General features: G+C 47.3%; 1 protein-coding gene and 1 long non-coding RNA gene across 2 annotated transcripts; one reads left to right on the top strand and one right to left on the bottom strand.

The window, feature by feature from the left end:
- Positions 1–720: 720 nt before the first annotated feature.
- Positions 721–19,762, top strand: LOC116446806 (maestro heat-like repeat-containing protein family member 6). Its single transcript, XM_032115198.1, is given in 15 exon segments — positions 721–1,308; positions 1,488–1,636; positions 1,845–1,983; positions 2,190–2,377; positions 2,460–2,597; positions 2,875–2,989; positions 3,162–3,299; positions 3,554–3,730; positions 3,863–4,018; positions 4,173–4,273; position 4,802; positions 17,293–17,395; positions 17,660–17,716; positions 18,007–18,077; positions 18,079–19,762. Coding segments are annotated over 15 exon segments (2,064 nt in total). The 5' UTR covers positions 721–807; the 3' UTR covers positions 18,109–19,762.
- On the bottom strand, positions 7,861–12,595 carry LOC116446807. The gene is made up of 2 exons (XR_004241383.1): positions 11,991–12,595; positions 7,861–10,770 (listed from the first exon to the last, which is right to left on the bottom strand). It is a non-coding gene; the product is annotated as an uncharacterized LOC116446807 (long non-coding RNA).
- Positions 19,763–25,078: the final 5,316 nt, after the last annotated feature.

Below are 25,078 nucleotides of genomic sequence, written 5' to 3'. Positions count from 1 at the left end.
CCTGCCCTGTGGACTCGGCAGATCTTGGTGTGTCCCAGGCTGTCTCAGACACTCGGGGCAAGGGATTCCTTCCAACCCGGGGCACTTTGGGTGGGCTGGGGGTGGTCCCAGGGGCAGGTGCCAGTGTGTCCAAGGGCCCTTTGTGACACAGTGCAGAACGGTCACCATGGAATGCAAGAGGACAGGGTGTCCCAGGGCCCTTTGTGACACGTGCTGACATAGGGGCTGGCGGCAACGCGGCCACGCCACAGTGCTCGGTGCACGCAACGGGGCAGGACGGGCGTGAGTGGTGCTGTGAGGAGCGCCCGCACAGCCAGCTCGTTCGCTGCTGACCCGCAGCTGTTCCGAGGCGTTAGTCCTGCATCTGGCCTCGCGGCCGGACTGCGGGACTTGGTGACTCGGAGCTTTCTCAAGGCATCTGTCTTCAAGGTGCTCTCGAAATCAGGCACTGAGATGGCAGGCAGATTGCTGAGCCTTTGCAAAGTGTTTAGGGGTAAAACAAGGAATGGCCCTGCAGCTGCCCAAGCACAGCAGCTCGAAGAACTGGAGCTGTTCCAGCCGCTGCTGGATGGTGAGTGGCAGAGCTGGGCTTCAGGGCTGGTGCCTGCAGCCAGCTTGGCCCCAGCCCAGCCCCTTGTGGACCTGCCCATGGACAGGATGGAACAGGGTCCAGGGCTGCCCCACAGCAGCCATGCTCCATCCCCTTGGCATCCCGGGGCTGGCCCTGCCTGGGGAGCGCCGGGCTGGGCTGTGTTCTCCGGCCTCTCCCGCAGCCCCTCAGCTCTGGCTGCGCTCGCTCTTTGCCAGATGCAGCCACGGACCAGACACAAGAGCAGGACCCCGCCCGTGGCTGCTTCAGCAGAGCAGCGCAGGTACCTGCAGCCATCCCCACCTGGGCTGGGCCTGCTGTCGCTGCTCAGCCGAGCAGCGCGTTGGAGCGCTCCATGGAACGTCCCTCTCTTCCTGCCCTTCGTTCTCTTGCAGGTGTTGCGGAAGGTCCTGTGCATTGGGCGTAGGAACACCACCCCCATAGCAACTGAGGGCACAGCCCAGCCTGACTCCAGGCCAACTGAGCTGCAGGCAAAGGCTGGTGGCAGCACAGCATTAACTGCGTGCACAGGAAACTCTGCCAGGGCAATGGCTGATCACAGGGCGAAGGCTGACGTGGCACTGAGTGAGGGCATGGCCATCGCAAACCACACCACCACAAGGACTCCGGGCATCGCAAAGACTGGCACCATGCCCACTCTGACTGCGATTCATGCTCCCACTCAGCATTTTACCAAGGGTGTTTCTTCTCAGCAGCAGGTAAGCAGCCTGGGGCGAGGGCTGGAGGCCTCCCAGGATCATCCCTCAAGCCACATCCACTGGGCCCCCTCAGCCTCTGAGGCCAGCACAGTGTGGCAGGAAGGGAAGCACTTCTCGGGGGAAGCTGGGGAAGTTGCTCCCTTGTGCGGCACTCCAGGTCTTCCTCATGCCTCCTCCAGGTGCCAGCCATGGTGAGGGACATTCACCAGAGACTCGTGTCCCATGTCACTGTGGATGCCAGGCTGCAAACTGACATTCTGAGGCTGGCTGAAGAACACCCTGCTGATGTGGTCATGACCCTCCTGGGCTGTGCCCCATCGTGTGACAGGTACGGGGCACAACTGCCTTGAGAGCTCAGGGCTCACCGGCCTTTAGGGGTCTGCCCGACAGGCGAGAGCTCCAGGACCCTGGGGCCCCTCTGCGTCCTGAGCCTGCTGCCATGCTCCCTCCCTGCCCCTCCGGGCACCGGGGCTCTGTCACCCGGCCCCATGCAGCTGCACAGGGCATGGTCCTGATGCAGAGCTCTGGTCCCACAGAGCTGCTGAAATGATGTGGAGAGCCATAGGCTTGTCGGAAACAGCAGTGGAGAAGGTGCTTCCAACACTGCTCTGTCTGATGGAGGACAAGCTACTGTTCACCATCAGAGGAGACAATGAGGCTGTCTTTGCCCTGAGTGTGAGTTTCTGGAACTGGCCTTTACTCGCCCTCCAGGTCGCCTCTCCAGCAGCTCTCCATCCCCTCCCTGCCCTGCATCTCCCTGCCTCAGACGCTGGGCTGAATCCTGGGCTCGGGGCAGCTGCTCCCCCTGCGTCTCCCCTCGGGCCCTGCCACAGGGACACCTGGGCACTGAGTGCTGTCTCAGGGTGGTTTGTCCTTTGCAGGCAACTGTGGCGCTGTGGGTGATTACCCAGGTACCCAAGTGCCATGATACAATAAAACTTCATTCCGCCGACTTGTTTGTGGCTCTGCTCTCCCAAATTTTCATCACCACAGAGCAGATGCCAGAGGACGTTGAAAACTTCTGGAGAGCATGCCGGGACAAACGCCACCTTCCCACCAAGCCCAACAGGTCCCAGTTGTCCTGTCCTTCCCATGCCCTTGTGTCCAGGGCCAGTGCTCCCAGTGTGACCTGGGCTTTGCTCTGCACACAGGTTTGTAGTGCAGACCCTGAAGGCCCTGCTCTGCCGACTGTGGGATGAGGATAAGGTGGTGGCTTTGGAGCGCAAACATGTCTGGGACACACTGCTCTGTCCTGACACCCAGCACTATGCAGTGGGTCTGCTGGCCAGGTGAGACGCCCTCCTCCCTGCTGCCCCTGGCATTTGTGCCCTGTGCCCGGCGTGCCCCACACAGTCCCCGTGGTTGTGGGCGAGAGGGCCTTGTCACCGACGGATGGCCGAGCAGACTGGAAAAGGCTGGGAGAGGAGGGTGCCCAGGAGCGGCCGCCTCCCAAAGGGCCCACGTCCCCTCGCAGGGTGCTGGGGAAAGATCAGACCTCTGTGAGTCAGTCCTGGGAGAGGTTTGCCCATCCAGCTCAGGGTCTTGGTGCCTTTTTCCTCCTGCCAGGGAGATGCGCAGTGGCTTGCCCCCCTTGTGTACCCCAATCTCAGTTGGCCTGCTTGGGCTGCTCATCAGGGAGGAGCCACGCTGGGATCTGCCCATCCTGGCCTTCTTTGTTGAGGTAAGCCTGATGGCCAGCGCTGCCTCACTGAGCTGCCTCCCAGCTCTTTGGCCTCTTGTAGCTGCAGCCGCCTGGGACAGTGCCCGTGCCCGATGCTGCTGCCCGGGCCCAGCCCTGTGCGCTTCTGGGCTCCTGCCACCCTGGTCGCCTGTCACTGCCCTGTGCCTTTCAGGTCCTGGAGTGTCTGGATTTGAGTGAATGTGGTCGCAGGATGCTGCAGATCATGTCAAGACACCTTCAGAGCGAGTGCAGGGAGAGGCGTCGCCTGGCGCTCAGAGGCCTCATGGTGCTCAGCGACGATGCAGTGATAGTGAGAAGGGAGCAGGGGCTGAAGATGCACTGGCAGCGTGGGGCTGGGGAACGCAGCCCCTTGGGCTTGGTTGGGCTTCAGCAGCTGAGGCAGCTGCTCCCGTCTCTCCTCCCTCCCGCTTCAGCTGCCCACGTGTTTCGGGACAGGCCTTTGGCCTCTGGGCCCTGCGGCAGCAGGGTGGGGTTGCAGTGGCAGGGCGGTGTTGGTGCTGCAGCTGTTCATGGCTTCACAGCACAGCCTTGTGTTCCACGCAGGCCGAATACATGTGCAGCCTGTCTCCAAGGCTTGTGGAGCTACTGAGAGATGCAGATGTAGAGGTGGTTGAGATGACCCTCTCTGTGCTTACACATATACTCCAGGATAAAGAGATCCTGGTATCCAGCACCACTGCTCCGAAGCTGGCTGAGGCACTTGTGCCACTCTTTAAGAATGTAAGGCTCTGTGCCCCCAGCCGCGGGCACTGGTTGCTGCCCAGAAACTTTGTTCCCTGTGGATTTCGGGCCTTTGCCCAGGTTGGCCTGGAGAAGTTGATGTTGCGGTCTTATCCTCTTCTTTGCCGCCAGGACAACAGCCGTGTGCAGCTGCTCTCTATTCACCTCTTTAGAAAGGTGATGGAGTTAGTAGTGAAAAAGGGAAAGAAGTCCCTGAAGGCAATTGTGAGGCAGAGCCTGTTCTCACTTTTAATCTACTGCCATGATGAGAATCAGCGCGTGGCAGAGGTGAGGATTCGTGGGCTTCTTTTGTCCCCCTGAGAGGGGGCTCGGCTCCTCCCTGGCACCTTGTGGGCTGCAGCCTCCCCCTGGCCTTGGCACAGGGATGCTGGTCCTGTGCCCTGGGCTCTGGTGCCACCTCTGGCTCTCTGCTGCTCTCCAGGCCTCTTGTGAAACACTACTTTGTGCAGCCCACTTCCTGAAGAGGAGGGATCTGAAGGAGCTGCTGAACAAGGAGCAAGCTTTGAAGTTTGACGATTGCCTGTTAAGGACACCCTGGAAGCCCCAGCCACAGCCTGGAGAAGCCCCCTCTCCCCGGTGCTCAGTGGGTGGGGCTGGCAGCTGTGCCTCTGCCCTGTTCTGCATCCTGATGCTCAAAACTGGGCAAGAAAACAAAACTTTATAGTTAAATGGCTATAGAGCAGGTGTTTGTTTATTCTGCACTGGGATTGCTGAGGGGGATCTCTCCGCCACAAAACTCAATCTTCTTTAGGCCTTCAGTTACATTTTAAAAGTCCTTTCACGCAATGTCACAATTACAACATATCATTAGTATACTCATATTTGTATAGAGCTGCATTGTTGGAGTGAAAGCTCCTCTGGACTCAGGCCTGGAGGGAAGCCAGAGCACAGGGGTTGAATTAATACCTTTGGACAAGCTGAGATACATGAAGCCACACCAAAGTGCAATAGAAATACAGATTTTTTAACTTTTAGTAGAAATATATGCTAAGTGCCTTAAACATTAAAAAGCTGTAGCAGTGACCATAAACACAGTTCTTGCTGCAGCAGTGTTACCTTTTCACAGAATTCTTTACTTTAGACAAAATATAGATAGAATTATACTGTTCACATTTTTTAGATAGAGTGTTCACATAAATAATAAGAGCTGATAGAAAGTGTGTACACAAATCTGTGTAATACTTATGTAACACTTGTGTAAGGCTTATGACAGTTAGAATTAGACCAGGATAGGTTAAGAAAAGGAAAACTAGAATCGTATGTCAATTTTATTGGTCAATTAACAAATATAATCCACACTTCTGTAAGAAAAAATATAGAGTATAGAGCATATAGAGTATATGGAACATATAGAGAACATAGAAGAAGAAGAAGAAGAAGAAGCTGTTTTTGCCTGCTGTTTGCTGTTGCTGCTTGCCTTTATCTTGTAACCTCCTTTGAACTCTGCCTTTGAGAAAACTGTGAGACCGTGAAAAAAAGAACTTAGCCGAACAGCAGCCTCCTCTTCTCTCCTACCCTGGTCTGAGAAAGAAGGGTACCCCGACAAAAGCTCAACACTGCATCATGGTTTTACAAGAGTTTGTTGCTTCCGTGCATGGGTCAGTTCCTTCTGTGGTGGTAGTCAGTCTTCTGGTGGTCTTTTGATGAAGACTTCCATAATCTTCTTCATCTTTGAACTTTTCACTTTATCTTCCTGTCAGAGACTGAAATATTATAATTTATGACTTAAACATTTTCTTGAAGGACTTTTAAAGTATTACAAAATCTGCAGAGAAGACAACACACCCTGAATGGGGCCCTGACTGAGGCCTTACACCTCTCGCTGACGAAGATAAGATAAAGTAACAACTCAGAGCTGGGGACATTCACAAAGCACAGGCTTAACACCTCCAAGATGGAGACCACAGCCCCAGGGCTATCAGCTGCCAGGCTAGCACAGACCCTCCACCAAAAGGTCATCTGGGAAAAGCCTCTGGTCAGAGGTGCAGTGACTGCCCATCCTCCACTGTGCAGAGGAGCTCAGCTGAGGGGCCCTCACCGAGGGGGGGTGGGGGGGAAGCTTATCCACAGCAGAAAGGGGTGAGATGGCCCATCAAAGGGGGCCCCTCAAAGGGGTCCCCAGACCCTGCAGCAGACTACCAGAGGTGACGCAACAGAACCTCAGTGTTGCAAGGGACAGTGTCAAGCTACCCCCTGCAAGGGAGACACGTGGGCGTTCCCACCTGGCCCACAGCGTACATTAATCCACGAGATTCTGCACTCTTTGGCGTGTGGTGTGGCGGTGTGTGGTGTGGCAGCGTGTGGCGGCATGTGGCAGTGCGGCCACGGCAGCGACAGGAGACCCTCACCACCAGCAGACCAGATGGAGGGGAGCAACGAGACGTCATTGGGACCCTCGGAAGGGTGATATGCTTCCACCTAACCCCTGTCACCTCCCCCTGTCCCCCCACTCCCCATGCACACTTCTTTGTTCCATTTCTTTCTTTCTTTCTTTTCTCTTCCCTTCTCTTTGACTCTCTTACTATTAAATAAAATACATCAATTTTTTGGCATCAACATCTAACCTCGTTTGGTTTTAATCTCATTTCTGGGAATATTTTGAACCTTCTAAGTTCTTTCCGGTTTATGCACAGAGACTTAGCTTTCTTTGCTTTTCTGAGTTTAAACCGGATCGTAACACTTCAGCGCATGCCCGGTGCTTCTTGCTTTTCAGTCTAACTTGTTTTTAGCTAATTTTGCAGTTTGCAAGTTCCGTTAAAAGTTGCTATCTTGCTCTTGATGGCCCATGTTATCTGTCACGATCAGCTAATACAAGCAGGGGTCATGATGGTTCGTTTATCGATCTCAGAGTGTAAAAGGACACAAGGGATTTCAGTTTTAATCAGAACAGTGCACCTTTATTAAGTGCCCACAACACGGTAATGCGATAGAGGAGAGAAAGAGAGAGAGAGATAAAGAAAACAAAGTAAAAGGGTAGAGAGGAAGAAAGAGGGGGGGAAATAGCTACCAATGGATGAGACAAAGTCCTTGTGGCCTTCTGCCAATAGATTCGTCTTCTTTTCGTGGGGAGATCTCGATCTCAGTTATTTCAGAAAGTCCCTTTATAGCCCTTTTTAGAAGTGAGGGGCAACTGGTCAAGAGGTGGGGGAAATCTACAGCCGTTGTTAGGGGGCCCATTGTTTTGGGAAAACAGGTACAGGACAGGTGTACAGGACAGGTCATTCCTTTCCGCTTCAGCACAGTCCTTCCCACTTTGGCAACAAGAACGACGCAGTCCATTGTTACCTGCACTAACTTCCTCAGGAATGTGTACCAGTTCCCAATGGGCACACCTGCAGGCAGCACTTGGTAGACTTCCCACCTCAGCCAGGCCAGGACTCCTGTGTTCAGTCTCTGTCCTTGGCGATGATCATGAGGCAGATGAGGGATATTCAGACCGTCTCTTACAGTTATCTCACCGGCTTTGTTATCTTGCTCTGCTCTCTTGCTTGCTTTACCTGCACATCTTGTTACAATGTTACCTGTGGTTAACTTTTAATTACATACCACTGAGGTTTCAAATCCCCCCTTTCTTTTTACTTTTGTGAATTCTTTCACAAATTATCATGTGTTTATTCTCCGGAAATATGTTTCCCTTTCTACTTTGTGTCTCAATTTATATTTCTTCCAATCATCATAAGACATGGTGGTCCGTTGACAGCACCACAAAAAGCACTGGTTAAATACGCGTGTACACAAAATGATTATTCTTAACAACAAGATTCTTATGAATAATTGCTTAAACCAATTTAGATTAGGGAGCTAAGGTGTGTGTGTCTCCCCTAAGTGAGTTGACCAAGATGTATCATCTTTTGTTACTTCATGGAGTATCTCTGCATGTTGCCAGATTGCATGTATATTTGTTGTTATTTGCCCTGATTGAGCTATGTAAGTACAAGTGGTATGTACCAACATGCAGACTCCTCCCACTTGTGCTGTGATCATATCTAATACCATACAGTTTTGAAATACTACTTTTCAAGAATTAATTTCTGTTCGCAACTGTCCAATGGCATCTGCCGTTGAGTCTGTCGCTGTTGCGTGCAGGGATGGCGAAGAACGACATGCACTCAGGTCAGATGACATGGCCGAAGCGACCTCCTTTAATCACCCATACCTTTTATAGCATGATTCTCAAAAGAGAAATTACATGATTGGCCTATTGACTCACCACCTCCCAAGGTGATAGGTTGAGCAGTAAGACACCCATTTCCAAATATTATTCTTAGAGAAGGAAAATAATTTTCACAGTTCTCAAAACAACTTGCAGGTGTAGAAATGGTTTACATTGTCTTAAACTGTTGTCCATCCAGTTCGCATGAGAGTGAAAGCTTTCACAGAGAAGCTGTGAGAAGCTGAATTTCTCTAACTGCTTTCTCATGAGAAAGAAAAGTTTCACAGGAAAATTCCTCTGCTCCTGCCTTTTAGCATCCACAGAGTCTGCAATTATTTCTGTCTCTGCTGAGATGTTCATGATTGCTTTTCCTAATTGTACAATTCTTAAAGTTGGGAATAAAAGTCTGACAAAGCTGTGAAAGCTTGTATTATATCTAGTCAGAGGATTAGAAGGTATACTTCGACTAAATCGGTTTCTCTAAATTCCTCTAATGATTCCTGTAATTAAACCAGTATGATTTATAACTTGGATAGATGGGACGAGATACTCCATAGTACAATGACCTGTCTAATTTCCAGGTAGTTGCTTAAGGGCTATTCCATTTTTACGCAACCACTAAAAGCCATCTGGCAAATCACAGCTAGTTGTGATGCTCATTTTGGAATTGTTAGTATGTTTTGCAAACAAACAGTCACGCCATTGAGCAAATTGAGCTTTAAAATCTGGTGAGGTAGGTGGTGAATTTACATCTGACATGTTTCATAGAATGGCGGTAATTGTGGTCCAGGTGGTAGTATTATTAAACTGACCAAAGTTTGGTCTTGTGAAGTTTGACTCTATATAAATAACGGATTGACTGACAAGTGATAACTGAAAAAGGGGTTTTCCTAAAGGTGAACCTACTTGTTTGCATCATGTATTACAATTATACAAGGTATACGGGTTTAATCCAGTTCAATTACTAGAGGGTACTCCTAACAATGGTAAGTGTAATTGTTGTACCTCTCCACACAGTTAATAATTTCTTACTCTACTATGATTAGCTATTGCCTCAAGCAAAGCTTAAGGAAAAGCTTTATGCCAAAAGTTACTACAATCTGCCAAAAAGCAACAAAGCATAACAAAGTATTCATGATTCATGGCTGAATTTCAGCTTCAGTCTGTCATATCAATTGTTGTTACTGTCCAACGTGCAACAGGAGATTTCTTCACTCAGGTATAATGAATCCAGGTAGGTTTTTCTCTCATGCAAATTGCAGTGCAGGTTGTCAGGAGGACCTGGAATGGTCTATCCCACTTCTCCTGTAGAGGATCACTTGGAAAACTCTTAACATAGACCCAGTCACCAGGATCAACTGTGTGCAATTTATGATCTGGTTGCTTAGGTTGGTTTTCAAACAGTGTTATACTTCTGATGCAACTGAGTGTTAATGGCTTTTAAGTATTTCTAAATATATTGATTACCAACCTGGGTCAGGTTTTCAAAATGAGTGGCATTTAACCATTAAGGTCTACCATCCAAGATTTCCAATGGGCTAATCTTTTCTTTTGACCTTGGCTTTACCCTGATTCTGATGAGGGCAGTGGGTATTGCTTGGTACCAGTATAAATTTGTCTCCTGACAGATTTTAGCTATTTGTTGTTTAAGCATGTGGTTCATTTTCTTTAGCTTGTGGCCTGTAGGGAGTATGGAGTTGCTACTCAATTCTCAAGGCTTTGCTGACAACTTGTACAATTTGTGCATAAAAATGGGATCCTCTATCAGAGGATATTTCCCTAGGTACACCAAATCTAGGTATGATTTCATTCAACAGTACTTTTATTACTTCTCTAGCTTTATTCGTCCTACAAGGGAACACTTTTGGCCACTCAGAGAAAGTATCAGTAAGTACCAGCAAATATTGAAAACCCCGCTTTCTTGGGAGTTCGGAAAAGTCTATCTGCCACAAGTCTCCAAGAAAAGCTCTTCTGTTAATAACCCCTTGTTCTAGCCCAACTGTTGTATTTGGATTATTATTCAAACAAGTCACACATTGTGATGTTACTTTAACGGTATCTTGCAAGCCTGGGCTTGCAATTCGTTCCTTTAGGTATTGGTGAACTGGCTCTGCTCCCTAGTGGGTCTTATCATGTTCAGATTTTACATAATGTCTCCTCGACTTTTCTGGTATTATTAGTTGACCTGTTTCTAATTGTCCCTAACTATTTTCTAAATTTTTTTTAAAATTTTCATGAATCCATTTATAATCAGAGGGTTGTTATTTTACAGGCTGTTCAGTTGATACTGCAGTAGGTATTAAAGTTGCCACAATTGGTTCATTTCTTTCAGCAGTGATTTTAGCTTCATACTCTGTAAATTTGTTACCTGCTTCTGGGAGGGTGTTGCCTTTAGAGTGCCCTTGGCAATGTATAATTGCCACCTGCAATGGGAGTTTAACCGCATCAAGGAGCCTGAGGATTTCAGTTGCATATTTGATGATCTTCTTTTGTGCAGTCAGAAGTCTTCTTTCTCTTCATACGGCTTCATATGGTTCACTGTGGGCACGAACAATTCCATAAGCATATTTGGAATCAGTATAAATATTAACTTTCTTTCATTTTGCCAGTTCTAATGCTCGAGTGAGAGCTATCAGCTCAGCCTTTTGTGCTGAGGTTCCTGCTGGTAATGAGTTTGACTCAATTACTTCCAAGACTGTAGTCACAGAGTACCCTACCATTCGCACTCTGTGTCTTGCAAAACTGCTGCCATCGGGGAACCAGTTCACGGCATCTGGGAGCGGCTCCTTTAGATCTGGGTGGCTGGAGTACACAGCTTCAATGGTCTCTAGGCAGTCGTGTACTACAGGTTCAGCTTCAGACTTTCCTTGCAGAAAAGAGGCAGGGTTAACGATATTGGTCACTTGACTTTCAATATCATCAGATTCAGCCAGGACTGTTTGGTATTTTAGGAACCTTAAGGGAGACAGTCAATGGTTTCCTTTCTGTTCTAAAATGGCTGACACCGCGTGTGACACTAAGACAGTCATCTTTTGTTGCTGTGCAAGTGTTGCTGGCAAGTGTGCAAGCACCGAGACCCCAGAGGGAACAAGAGAATCCAAAGCCTGGTGGTCAGGCACTGACGTCTAAGATAACCTCCCTGGTGAGGGCAAGTCCCCATAATCCTTTGTTTCCTTGATTTGCTTGTTGCAAGTTGATTGGCTACTGTTCTCCCCTCCTAGTTTTATGTATAACATCATGAATATTTATCCCCTTAGTTGATTATGTATTAGTTCTGAACACTTCTGTGTTATTCAATGCCTTATTGGTTGTTCCCTGTTACCCCTCCTATGAGCACTCCTCATTGGTTAATTCCCCGTGGACTCCTCCCTCCTCACTCCTCCCTATTGGTTATCATCTTTATCCCCACCCCCATTCCTTTGAGTATAAAATCCCTGGACCCTGCTGTGTTTTTTGTTCTTCGTCCCTGGACTCTCCACTGTGCTGGCATAAACTCAGACCTGTGGAACCCATACGGAGAACCCCTCTCTCTCTTTTGCCTTTGCTGACGTGCTTGCCATCTAACCTGGGGCTCGCCCCTTAGGGCTGAGGGGCACGTCCTTCTCTGCTGAAAGTCGCCCACCGAGGGCTGTCTGCAGCAACGCCTGCCAACCTCTGGGCTTGTCACAGGCAGCGTCGCAATCTTTTGTCCTAGTGTAAACTTCCGTGCCTCTTCAGTGTTCATGATCACTGCTGCTACTGCCCTAAGGCAGGCAGGCCAGCCCTTGCTCACAGTATTGAGCTGTTTAGAAAAATAGGATACTCCCCTTTTGTAAGGACCCAGGTGTTGTGGCAGAACCCCTAAGGCAATTCCTTGTCTCTCGTGAGAATAACCAAAATGGTTTACTCACGTCAGGAAGTCCCAAGGCTGGGCCCCTCATGAGCTTGCGCTTTAACTCTTCAAAAGTGTGATTTGTTTCAGGGGTTCACACCACAATATTTTTAGAAACTTTCACTAGCTCATATAAAGGTTTCACCATCAGTCCATAGTTGTATATCCACAACCGGCACCAATGTGTCATTCCAAGAAAAGTGTGGAGCTCTTACAGTTTGTGGCTTAGATGTTTGGCAGGTTGACTCCTTTTGTGCGGTTCCCAGGGATCATTGTCCTCTGGAGACTTGATATCCGAGATAGGTCACCTGATGTCGCTGTACCAGCTGAGCATTCTTTTGAGACACTCGATAACCATTTAGTCCAAGAAAATTCAACAGACTTATTGCTCATACAAGGCACTCTTTAATAGTTTTTGTAGCAATTGGTAGATCATCTACATATTGTAGGAGTGTTCCTTCCCCAGGCGGAGACTACCATTGCTCTAATTCTTTGGCCAATTGATTTCTAAAATTGTGGGACTGTTTTTGAACCACTGAGGTAACACTGTCCTGGTTAGTTTTTTCTGCCTGTACTAGGGTTCTCCCATTCAAAAGCAAATATGTTTTGACTTTCTTCTACAAATGGCAGGCAGAAGATCTTTGAGATCTATCACCGAGAACCAAACGAGATCATCTTAGAGTTTAGCTAGCAAAGTGTAGGGATTTGCAACCACTGGGTGGATACTTTTAGCAATCCCATTGACGGCTCGCAAATCTTGCACTAATCTGTAAGTTCCATTAGGTTTTTTCACTGCTAGTATAGGAGTATTAAATTTGGATTCACATTCTTTCAACAATCCTAGTGTCAAAAATTTGCTAATAATTGGTTGGATCCTTTTTCTGTCCTCTCTCCTCAAGGGATATTGTCTCCTAACCACTGGCCTGGCTCCTGTCTGTAATTCAATCTTAATAGGGTCAGCCAATTTTGATCTCCCAGGAGCATTGGTATTCCATACTCCTGGGTATACCTGATTCATTATTTGTTCTAAATAGTTACTATTGTTCACTGGTCCTGTATCAATTGCCAATCCTAATGCTAAAATCAATTTGCCTTCAGGTACTTTAAATTTCATTTTTCCCTCTCTAAACTCAATTGTTGCCTCCAAATTTTCAAGGAGATCTCTGCCTAGTAGGGATTTAGGCGAATTTGGCAGATAGAGGAATTGATGTATTCTCATCCTTTTCCCCATTTTGTATTCTAACGGTCTTAAGAAAAAGGCATTCTCTGGTTGGCCTGTGGCTCTCATTACCTGGATATGTTTTTCACTTTAAGGCATTAAGGCTTGATTTCAAATCGAAAATGCGGCTTCTGTATCTATTAAGAATTTAACTTCTTTATCATTCCCTAGCTGTATCTTAACCAGCGGGTCCACTAGGGAAAGATCTGCCGGTCCCCGTCACTCACTGTTATCTATTGCCGCAACAACAGTTTCCAGTACAGTGTTCAGAAAACCTGAGCACTGGCGTTCCTAATGCCTTTCTTCCTTACAGTTAGCACACTGATTTGGCCCTAACCTCCCCTGGGATTGATTTGAGCCGCCTCTACTATTTCCACGTCTACCTCTGCCTCGTCCCTGACCACGTCTTCCTCTTTGATGTTGCTCTAAAGCTGCCACTGTGGCCCCTGCAAGGTTTTTCTTCTCTTGCTTGTCTCGGTTGTTATACACCCTCCAGGCTTCTCTCATTCACGCTTCTACATTTCTATTATCTGGCTCTTTTAATCTCTGTAGTTTTTGTCTGATGTTTGGGCTGGACTGTCCTAGCATCAAGGAGACTAACTGCTGCTTCCCCATTTCTGAAGCAGGATCAATGGTTGTAAACTTTCGTATTGCCGCTTGGAGCCTATCTACAAAGTCGGTAGGAGACTCTTGCTGTCCCAGTTTAAAATCAGACATTAACGCCCAATTTACTCTTTTGGAATGGCATTCTCTGATCCAAATTTGACTAACTCCTGGCATCTGGTTAGTGAGGCATATTCACCTGGATTGTTCGGATCCCACAGAGGATTTGTGGTAGGTAATAGCATGTCCACATTACCCTGTAGGGCTCCACTAGCAATTTGTCCTTGCATGTGCTTTAGCTGTTCTAATCACTAATTCTTTTCCAGTTTCTGTTAATTCTGTCAGCATTAAATTGATATCACCCCCATCTGGGTCCCGGTTCTTGACTATTAGCTCAAATTGTTTTGCCACTTTACTGGGGTCTTCCCTGAAATTTTTAACCTCTTCTGTCCAACTATTTGAATCACTAGTGGAAAAAGGTACTTTTACTCTCATGGCATTTCCCGTGGAGCCTACCATTTGTCTCAAAGGAGCAATAACTGGTAAAACATTTTTAGTCTTGCTTTTGGTGTGAGCTGTTACTGGAGCCCCTGAGTTCGTTCTCTCATCTGGGTCGTCTGAGACATCTCCTTTCTCACTTTCTAACCTACTACCACTAGGTGATAGTTGAGGGGCCCTGGGGACTCTCCTGAGAAGATTAGATTGTAATTCTAAAAGATCAACCTCACTATCTTCTTCTTCTCTATCTCTCAGCTTAAGATATCTCTGACTTATACTACATGCAGAACGACATCTTCTCATTTTTCTTTTACTTCCATCTTTTTCTAGGGCCAAAACTAAGGGATCTTGTGGGGGTAAATTAATACCACACCCTCTCTGCCACTTAGGCTTGTCTGTCAGAGTGAAAAACCTATCCAGGTAAATAATTTCATTCCATTTGTCCTCTCTTCTTAAAAACAACATTAATTGCAATAGAGTGTTGTATTGTAAGGTCCCATTTACAGGGCACTTATCTTAATTTTCTAATTTCTACAGTGGCCACCATTGATTACAATATTTAATTAAATCACTTTTCTTTAAATTGCCTCCAGGGATCCTTCTGAAATCCTTCCAATGAGCCAAAACACACCCCAACGTACTCTTTTTGACAATCTCTTTACTGATGGTGCTACCCATTCCTGGTGCTATCCAGATGCCAGCACTTTACAGCGAAAATTGTCACTTGTGTTCCTTTCTTTATTCTTATTCCACGGAAACTGCACTGGCGACAAATTAGGGATCTTAGTTTCGACCGGCACCAGTACTCACGTTACAATGTTGACAAGCAATAAACATGGAAGGATCACATGGTCCACTCCTGCACAAAATCTACGTTGTCCTGATCCACACAACAGACAAGGTAACGGAGTACAATGTGGCATAAGCCGAAAACCTTTTAACAGACACAGAGGCAAGAAATGAAAACTTATTAACAGACACATGGAGAAGAAACACTAGTCTTATACAGAAGGCACAAATTGACACAACGATCAAACCCAGAATTCCAAGACCTAGGTGTTACGATCCGATTATTAAGGCTCTTTAGAAATTCCTCTGCCCGAATTAAGGTGCAAACGAAACCATATGCCAGTGACAATAATATGGGTTTTATTTGATAGTAAATATGACAGAGAGAGGGAGAGAAAGAAAGAAATAGAAAATAGGTGGGGGGGACAGAAAGAAAGTGACTGAAAGAGAATTAGGAAAATATCACCACTCCATGGATCCCAACGATGTTCCGTTGATCCTCTCCAGCTGGTCTCTTGGTGGTGATTGTCCCCTGAAAAGCATAGAATCCCATGGCTTTATATACCCTCGAGCCAGGTGGCAATGTCCAGGCATGTCCTGGGGGAGGGGGGCAGTCTCTTACAGCAGACTCTGGATCTGTGTCATCACGTGCAGTCCTGTGGTTCAAAGCCTCTGGGCAGAGCTCTTCAGGGGGTCTTTGATGGATTATGACTCCCCCTCAGCTGCCTCTCTCGTGAATGTCCCATGGATGTGCCCTGTGGGGATGGGAGTTCCACAGCTGGGCCAGTTTGTGTAACGGAGGATGGGTGTTCATTGCCTCTCACCAGAGGTTATGCCACACACCCAAAACCTCCTCCTCCCCCCTCGGTTAGGGGGGAAGTCTGTGTAAACCTGGCTTCTGTGAGCTGTGATCTCCCCCCATCCCAAACTCAGCCGGGGACGATTCTCAGCGCAGCTGGTGACCTTGGCCTTTTGTGGATGCATACCTTTCCCTCAGCCTGAGATGACTGATCAATAGATTTCCTTTTATCTAATCAGCAATTTGACTTTCAGTCCAAAGTCCCACTCTTCAGAGAGGTTTCTTTGGTTGTAGCTTCTTTATAATGAGCAAAACTTTATATCAATGTTTGAGGCATGAACTATTTTCAGTCTCTGACAACAGGCCAATACTTAAAGTCATGAGACTTCCTTTTAGGGGACTCTAACCACTAGGGGACTGTGACGCCTTACGTATCAACGTTGGGAATTTCACTCGTGATACAGCGCCCTGTGTGAGTTGTCACACATGTCTTACAGGAGTTACTTAACCAAGACCAGAAACAAAATTCAAAACAATCAACAAATACCTTAAATTTCCTGCAGTTGGTCTTTGTCTACCTGTGTAGAGAGCCAGTGAAGCGCAGAGTCCCTCCAAGAAATTCTTGGGGCGTCCCAAGGGAGTCTGCAGCTCTAGCAGACATTGCAGCCAGGCAGAGAGTTCCTCCTGGCAGGCTCACCAGATTGATGCCTAAAACTGGGCAAGAAAATAAAACTCTTTAGTCAGAGGGCTATAGAGCAGGTATTTGTTTATTCTGCACGGGGAGTGAGGGGGATCTCTCTGCCACAAAACTCACTAAATCTTCTTTAGCCTTAAGTTACGTTTTAAAAGTCCATCCACGCAACATCACAATTACAACATATCATTAGAATACTCACATTTGCATAGAGCTGTGTCATGGTTTTACAAGAGTTTGTTGCTTCCATGCATGGGTCAGTTCCTTCTGTGGTGGTAGTCAGTCTTCTGATGGTCTTTTGATGAAGACTTTCGTAGTCTTCCTCACATTTGAACTTTTCACTCTATCTTCAGCACATGCCTGGTGCTTCTTGTTTTTCAGCCTAACTTGCTTTTAGCTAATTTTGCAGTTTGCAAGTTCCATTAAAACTTGCTACCTTGCTATTGATGGCACATGTTACCTCACTGGCTTTGTTATCTTGCTCTACTCTCTTGCTTGCTTTACCTGCACATGTTACCTCACTGGCTTTGTTATCTTGCTCTACTCTCTTGCTTGTTTTACCTGCACATCTTGTTACAATGTTACCTGTGGTTAACTTTTGATTAAATACCACTTGAGTTTAAACCCAGGGGCGCCAGCCTGCGCCCCACACGCTGCTCCCTTCCCCGGGAGCTCTTCCCCAGGCTCCTCTGGCCCCGCGCCGGGTGGGGGCCCATGGAGCGCCGGCCCAGCTGGGCTGTGGGGCGGGGTAAAACTGCGGCTCCCCCGGCAGCACCCGGCCCTCTGCCCCCTCCAAAGGGGCGGCCGGCCGGGCCTCGGGGCTGTGCGGGCAGGGGAAGCCAGTGCTGGGCGCAGGGAGCGCCCGGCCGAGGGGCAGAGCCCGCGCCAAGCCTTCCCTCCTGGCGCTCTCTGCAGCTGGCAGACGACAGGAGCCGAGCGGCCGAGCACCTGCGCCGGGCCCTGCCGTACCTGCGCAGCCCCCAGACGCCCCTACGAGAGGCGGCCGTCAGGTTCATTGGTGAGCCCCGAGGCCGGGGCCCCTCCCTGCCTCCCCGCCCCGCCGCAGCTCGGCCCCAGCCCGGCTGCTGCCCCGGCTGCAGCGGGAGCCGGGCCCGGGGCCGTGGGTGCTGCCGCCCTGCCGCAGCCGTGCCCTCGGGCGTCAGGATGCGGCAGGGGCCCGGGCTGAGCGCCGCCGGGGAGGAGGGCGTGTGGCCACAGGGCTGGCAGCGCCCGTGTGGGGCAGCTGTGCTGCTTGGGGCCGTGACAGGCTCTGTGTTCCCAGGGATCGCCGGGCGGCACCTGAGGCGGCAGAAGGAAGAGCTCCAGCTCATCTGTGAGGGTGAGCGAGGGCAGCGGGCTGTCAGCGGGGGCTGGCGGGGGGAGCTGCAATCCCTGCCCCGGCTGCGGAGGGCTCTGCTCCCTGTGCGGGCGAGGGGTGGGCCGGGCAGAGCACAGAGAGGTTTCAGGGACATGTGGGGGATCGGTGGCCAGCACCTTCCGGCTGTTCCCGTTGGCTCCTGCTCCCTCCTGGCCATGGCAAGAGTGGGTGGGATGGCCCTAGCCAGGGGCACTTCCTCGTGTCCCTAAAGATCTGGGCTCTGACCGTGGCTCTGTTCCTCTCTCTTCCAGCCCTTCAAGCGCTGAGGAGAGACGACAGCCCCTCCCTCACAGGCATATTTGTCCAGCTGACATTCGAGGAAAAGATCTGCAGAACTGCGTTCATCTGCTTGATCCAGAAGACCGAGTGTCCTTAGAAGACCTCCAGATGCCATTGAAGATGGGACCACCTGGAGAGCAGAGGGCACCAGCTGGAGCTCCAGGCTCAGCTGATGCTGGTTGCAGCTGATGCTGGTCACAGCTGAGCCTGTGGGAAGCTCCAGGAGCTCCTGCCATCTTCCTGCCTGTTGACAGCTGCCTCCCTCCAGCTGTCAGACCCTGCGCATCCCCTTTTTCTCCTCTGAGCTCATCCCTTCGCTTTGCCTTCCGTTAATAAACAGTTTGGCTTCTTCACTTTACTTGCGTCTCTGTGGAGCTGAAGCGGCGCAAAACCTGAGCCCTGGGAGATGCAGGCTCCTGCTGCCGTTCTCTTCTGTGCTGTGTTTTGTGCAGAGACAGAGAGGAACAAGGGCAGGTCAGGCTGGAAAGGTCCCTGTCCTGCAGGTCCAGTTCCACAACATCGTGGAGTTCAAGGTCTTGCTGAGCACGCTGAAGGGGACAAGGACCCTGGGTTTTAGAAGAGCCAGCCGTGAGGGATGCCATGGCAAGCATCCGCAGAGGGCAAAGGAGCTTGGAATGCTGGAAGTTTTCATGAAAAGCTTTCTGAAAGCACAGCAAAGGCCCATCCCTGCACAGGGACAGGAAGAGGGCACAAGCAGAGACCATCGTGGCTTAACAGTGAGCTTTGGCTGTGCCTAAAAGCAAATGAAGCAGCAGCAGCAGAGTGGCTGAGACTCAGAGGCGCGACCATCGCGGTGCCTGGAGCGCTGTCAGGCAGTGCCTGGATCCTGGGTGCGGTTCTGGTCCCCACAAGGGAGGAATCGCAGCCCCTGCCTCAGAGCCAGTCCGAAACCCAACCAAGCGAGACCAGAGGGAGGGGACCCTTCCCATCTCTCTTGGGCATGGCTGCAAAACAGCCGCTGCTTCTTCCTGCGCCTGTGTTTGGGGTCTGCTGACCCCAGAGCCAGCCGGCTTGTGCTCTGTTGTCCGAAGAGTGTTCAGAGCGGGCATGAGAAGCGCTCCGTGCACAGCGGAGAGTCCTGGAAGGTGCTCACAGGAGCCTCCTGCGGGAACAGGGCTCTGCTCTCTGGCTGGGAGCAGCCTGGTTTTGCTGCTGTGACCGCAGGCAGGAGTTGAGGCAGGTGAAGAGGCAGCGGGCAGCTTGTGTTTGTAGGGGCCCGGGGCTGCGCGCCTGAACCGACACGTGGAAACAGAGTTAGGTTAAGGAATTACATTCTACCAAAGAAGAGATAACTCATTCTGTGGAGTGAAAGAATACATTCTACAACTATAGACAGTACCTGTGCACTATAGTGCTTCCTTACACTACAGATAGTGAAAGCTGCAACATATGGAAGGTCTAATGTAAAATCAAATGTTAACACCTTTTTTTTCTTAAAGGCAATTTAAAGGAGATTAAGATCTACAAATGCATTAGAGAATACATTTTCTATCTCTACCTTTAAGACAACCTTTCCACTGCTGATAGATGATAGGGTTGGAAATATCTTAAGGAGAAAAGCTCTATGCAAACATATTTCCTATTTTTACAGATTAGTGTGTTTTTCCAGTAGCTAGGTAACCAGAACCACTTTCCTTCAGCTTGTTGGCCTTTGGACTCTCATTTTAAGTAGAGAAAAAGTAAGAAATAAAAAATTGGGTTAATAGATGTCTGTGCTAAAGAGACATGTGCACAACTTTGTCTCTTTGAAGGTGGACAAGCCCCTGCAGTTAAGACGCACTGTGTAAAGCCTTCTGAAGCCACTGAAACTTGCTTTGTTCTCTTGTTGGACCTCTTTGGAATTCTGCTTGGGAAAGCCCTCACTGACAGTTTTGAGGCCACAAGTAGATTGAACTGCTTGTTTAGTCATTGAAGTGCAGAGGAAAATGCAACTAGATCCTCAGTTTGACCTTGAAAAATGAAATGCTTTGAAGTGTAGGATTTGCTTCACAGGAGCATTGTAAGAACTGTGTCTGCTGGGCTTTAATTTGGTATTGTCTGAAGTTCTTTTATCTTGCCAGATTTCCAGAGGACATTTACTATCAAATATCTGAGGAAAAGAAACTAATTTACTATTCCAAACACATTGAAAGGCAACAGAACATAATACTGTGGTTTTGCCACTGACATTAGCTGATGAAATAATAATGATCATTTTTAATAAGAACAGAGGAGATTTTTTTCAGCTGCAATGAGAACCAGGGTAATTCCATCATATCTGTCCTTGGATTTCTTAATGGTTTTCAGAGAAAAAGATGCAAGCGATTCCAGAGATTTCTAAATTTTGTGCTAGGCTGGGAAGATGCTCATAGGAAGAGTAGATGGTGAGATTTTAATGGAATATATTGTTTTATGCAATACCTTTTAGTTGTATTTTAATAAAGATATAAAAATGTATTTGAAGGACATCTCTGCATATATTTCATCTCTATTAGCTGCAAAGAAAATGGACCTTCTCCTATTAGTTCTGTGTACTAATTTACCATCTTTAAAGACACCAATAAATACTTACATCATCAATAACATTAGATACCAACAGAAATATTGCTTTGGAAATAATTTACTGAAAATAAATTCAAATATATAACCATTTTAAAAGGAAGAATTCAGATGTAAATCAATCCATCCTGAAAAAGAAAGAAAGAGGACTCAATTTCCATAGAAATCAGATATCAAATTCACTTTACAACTTTTAATGGTGAGTGTTGCTTTTCCCTCTGACATTTTAGGCTAGTCCTTCAGGTTCTGCAAGAAGGACTGATGTATTTTCTGCCCAGTGTTTTCTGCTTGGCAGAGCTTTTATCACAGGGATACAAAGCTTTTCTCCCCAGAAAAGGTTTCCAGATCAATGTTTCCAAGTGATCTGTTCAGAGCCCACAGGTGCCAGAATATTGATTTCCTGCTCAGGACCAGAGAAGAGGCGAATCAGGATAAGGTAGGAAGAGAGGGTTTATTTGATGTAGAGAAGCTCTTCCACAGGGAGTGGGGCAGGGAGTGCAGCTGGGCACACACAGGGGAGCAGCAAGGGCTGCAGACAGCAAGGATATTTGGAGGTGTGTGTCTGGTAAGGCTGAGGATACCAGCTGTCCAAGTGGGGGAGCAGGTCCCTGCCCCTACATCTACACGCAGATCCGTGTGCGGGGTACCACTCAAACCAGTGCCACGCCACATGCACATGCAGCTATTGCTGGTTGTAAGAGCTGGGACAAGCCCCTGGTGCAGCAGTGAGGGAGGCAGCCTTTCCAAACTACACCCCACAGCGGTTATTTACACTGGGAACCTAATAAGGTTTCAGAGACTATCTTCATGAAACACAAAGTCAGCCACCATCATTCTTGTCACAGCAGCCTTAGAAACACGGCTCTGCTCTGCCTCTCCTGCCATCCTGCTTCCAGCCCATTCCAACTCACAATATGCTCCAGTGTGTGATGATCTGGTATTTGAGTTTATCGACAATAGGAGACATTGTGGTCTTCCACAATGAGCTTCTGAAGCCTCACAGCTTTTATTTAAAGGATCTTCATTGTTTTCAAATAATTTCAGTGCGTAAGTCTTCTGTTGCCAGACTGAGAGCTAAGTAGTTCATTTTACATAGTTTAAGGAGTTCTCACATTTCCACGTGGTTTGGCTACTGAAGATTGGAATCTGTGCCCTACTTCCTTATCTTATAACACACTCTATAAAACATACTCTTAGGTTTGCTGATTATTTTCTTTGGCCTATGGAGCAAGCAGTCTGATAAAATGCTGACTTGGACCAAGAAATTTGCAGTGGATGTATGAATTCAAAGAAGCAATTTCTTTCAAACTTCAGGCTGAATGCAAAACTAAATTTCTATCTTAGAATCCTATGCAGTGTGGGTGAAATCAGCGGTGTCCTCATGCATGTGCAGAATGATACAGCCACCAAAAGTGACCCATTTTCCTAGCAGCAGTTGAGCCACGAGCAACAAGTCACAAACAGCAGCAAATAAAACCCCACATATAATCCAGCACTTTTTCCCTGTGAACATGCCCATGGCTGAAGTCTTGGGATGGTCCACTGCAAAGAAATAAACAATGAAATTGCATAAAAGACAGCTTAGCTGTTTGAGAAAACATGGGCCAATTTCAAATGAGTTTTGATAACAACAATGCAACTGCTGTAAAATACACTGCGTGACACTGAACAGCTTGACCTCCGCTTAGTCTTGCTTTCCATAGCTATTGCTCTAATCTTTGGACAAAGGAACATGTAATCTGAATTATTATCTTTAATTACAAGAACAGTAGCAAACCACAGGATTCACACTTACAGATTTACCTCTGGAATCAGATGAGAAAATGCATAGAGAAATTCTTTATAACTATTAAGCAATGCATAGCATACCTCTCATTTTAGGAATTGGCTATTTTTTATTGACTTTGCCTTGAACCAAACCAAAGTTCTGAAGAAGGCTGAAATGGTCAATTAAAATGTTCCATTTTTAGTAGTCCCTTTTTTCTGTTCAGTACTGATCTTTGTAATTCATTTTTCCTGATACTCCAGTGGTTCTCCAGTAGAACTTTCTAAAGATGGAAGATGAATATATCATTCTAATGTAAGTTCTTGTAGAGACACACTCATAAGCGCTAGCAAGTAACAAAACCAAACTGGTAATAAGTTCTTCAGAACCACCTCAGACAACAGAAGTCAGACTGTAAACTGAATTTCTAGCGTCCTTGTTGCTAGAGCATGCAGAAGATCCAGTTCCATTTTCATCAATGCTCATACTCACCCCTCAGAGCGTAAGGGTGGGGGAAGGGAATCAGGATGTCAGCCTTTGAGAGCCTGGCACTCGAAGCAGAAAGTTGTCATCCGTGTAGTGGATGGGAAGAGGTAATTTAAATGACAATTACTGTAACACAGCCAACCACGTCGGCGTTTACAAGCCAGGCTTAAGGGCCCTGAGAGCACGGATTTCCCCTTTTCGGAAGCCAAGGTCAGGATGCCGCTGTCCTTCCACAGGAACTTCATCCCTATCATGTGCCCACCCCAACAGTGCTCCCAGGCAGGCAGGTACTCCTTTCCCTTCCCTTTATGGGAAATGCAGAGGGAGGGGAAGGAGGGAGGGGGTAATTCGAAGCTGGACTGCTTGTTCACATCTCATTAACACTTTTTTTGGCACTGAATGTGGCTACCTAGCAAAGGGGATGGGAATGCTGCCCTATTGTTTGGTAAGGGCCTCATTGCCTTGCAGCTTTCTCTGGCTTTTCTGGCTACAAAAAAGAAAGAGAAAGAAAACAAAAACAGCAAAAGAAAAAAAGGAAATTAAAAAAAAAGGAAGAGTAAAACAAGGAATATTGGAAAAGGGGAAAACCAAAGGCAAATCTGTTTCTCTGCACTCTTTCATTTGTCTGTAGAGCCAGATCTGCTGCAAGTTATCAGAAGGTGTTGCACAACTCTGTAGCTAATCAACAGAACTGGTATCCTTTTTATTTAATTGCTCATTAAAAAAAGCAAAATGAAATAGTTTGCCTGGTACTTCGTTCCCAGTCCAGCTGTCTTCAAATAAGCATTTTCCAAGGAATCAAAAGATTAAATATATTTTCCTTATAACTGAGCAGACAAGCAACTCATCTAACACTCACTGTTACGCTATTAACCACCACCATATAATATGTAGGTTTTCCTGTTATCTTTATTACATATTCTTAACAATAACTGCTTTCTAACTGAAAAGCCCCTGTTTCTGACCACCTGGGTTTTTTTCCATTGTAGTATCATACTGGTTTTTCATGGCTATTGTTTTGTGTCTTATTGGACAAACCACCCTGAACCCTGGAAAATGCTATCCCTTCCACTGTCAGGGATCTTGGAGGGAACCTCAGAGCCCCAGTGATGGATGTGAAAGCTCCTGGGAATTGAGCAGGGCTGGGGTGCTTGTGGCCCGCAGGGTGCTGTGCTCCCCCAGCACTGCCTGCCCCAGAGCAGGAACACCATGGGCGTGGAGAGCTCAGCCCATATTGCTGCCCTGAGCACTGGGGAAATGTGTGTCTGCCACTGCTGACTGAAAATTAGGGTAATCAACTACAGGGTGAATTTCTGCTCTTCTAATATACGCAGCTAATTACATTGAGCTATAATCACCTAATGCTAATTTCGACATGATACGGTGAATGAAGTTACATAGAATGTTAACACTGGCTTAAGGTACTTGGAAAATCTATTTCCCGGGGAATCAATAAGAAGTAGAAGCATTTACTCGAGCATATATATATATTAAGAAGATCAAATAATTTTTTTATGCTTTAAGATAGAGATTGGTACAGATTTCACCAATGTCAGCTACATTTGAGTGCCCAAACTGTTGCAGTAGTACCTGTGCCATTTGTGTGTTTTATAGATCCTATTTATTTTTTGGAAAACCAGAAAAAAATGACTCCCATCGTTACAATCAGGTAGGTTCACTGGAATGCATTGTTCAAGCACATTATTCCTCTAGACATCCTTTCAAAGTAGCAATATAATAGGATATTGACTGTATATGAATTGATGGAAAGAATAAAGGCTAGTTGTGACCAAATAATTGAACTTTTCTGATTCAAGTTTTGATCAATAGTGTATTAATTTAGAACTCTGAGCAGAAACCTTTTACCTTTTTCTCCCTCTCACACTTTCTATTTTTGTTTTATCAGTCTCTTATCTCTCAGCATTTAAAAGGGACCCCATCATGGTTCTGTGCAATGAAATGGAGGCAGTGAAATTGTGAAAGGTTACCAAATTGTAACTTTTATATAAAATGTGTTATTGTGTTACTGGAAAAAGACTTTTTAGTTCTTGCAAGATACTGAAGAATTGTGAGTGAACTTTAGAGCACTCACCCTCTTATTATCAAACCAACAGCAAACACCATCTTTTCATCTGCTGCCGTCTGCCTTGGCTGACATCTTTCATGTCCCAGCCAAGCTGGAGGATTCTCAGCTCTAGGCACCATCTCAGAAATGCTCAGCTATATATTTTTGG

This window comes from Corvus moneduloides, chromosome 7, assembly GCF_009650955.1.
Source record: "Corvus moneduloides isolate bCorMon1 chromosome 7, bCorMon1.pri, whole genome shotgun sequence".
NCBI lineage: Eukaryota > Metazoa > Chordata > Aves > Passeriformes > Corvidae > Corvus > Corvus moneduloides.
This window is presented reverse-complemented; position numbering and strand designations above follow the sequence as displayed.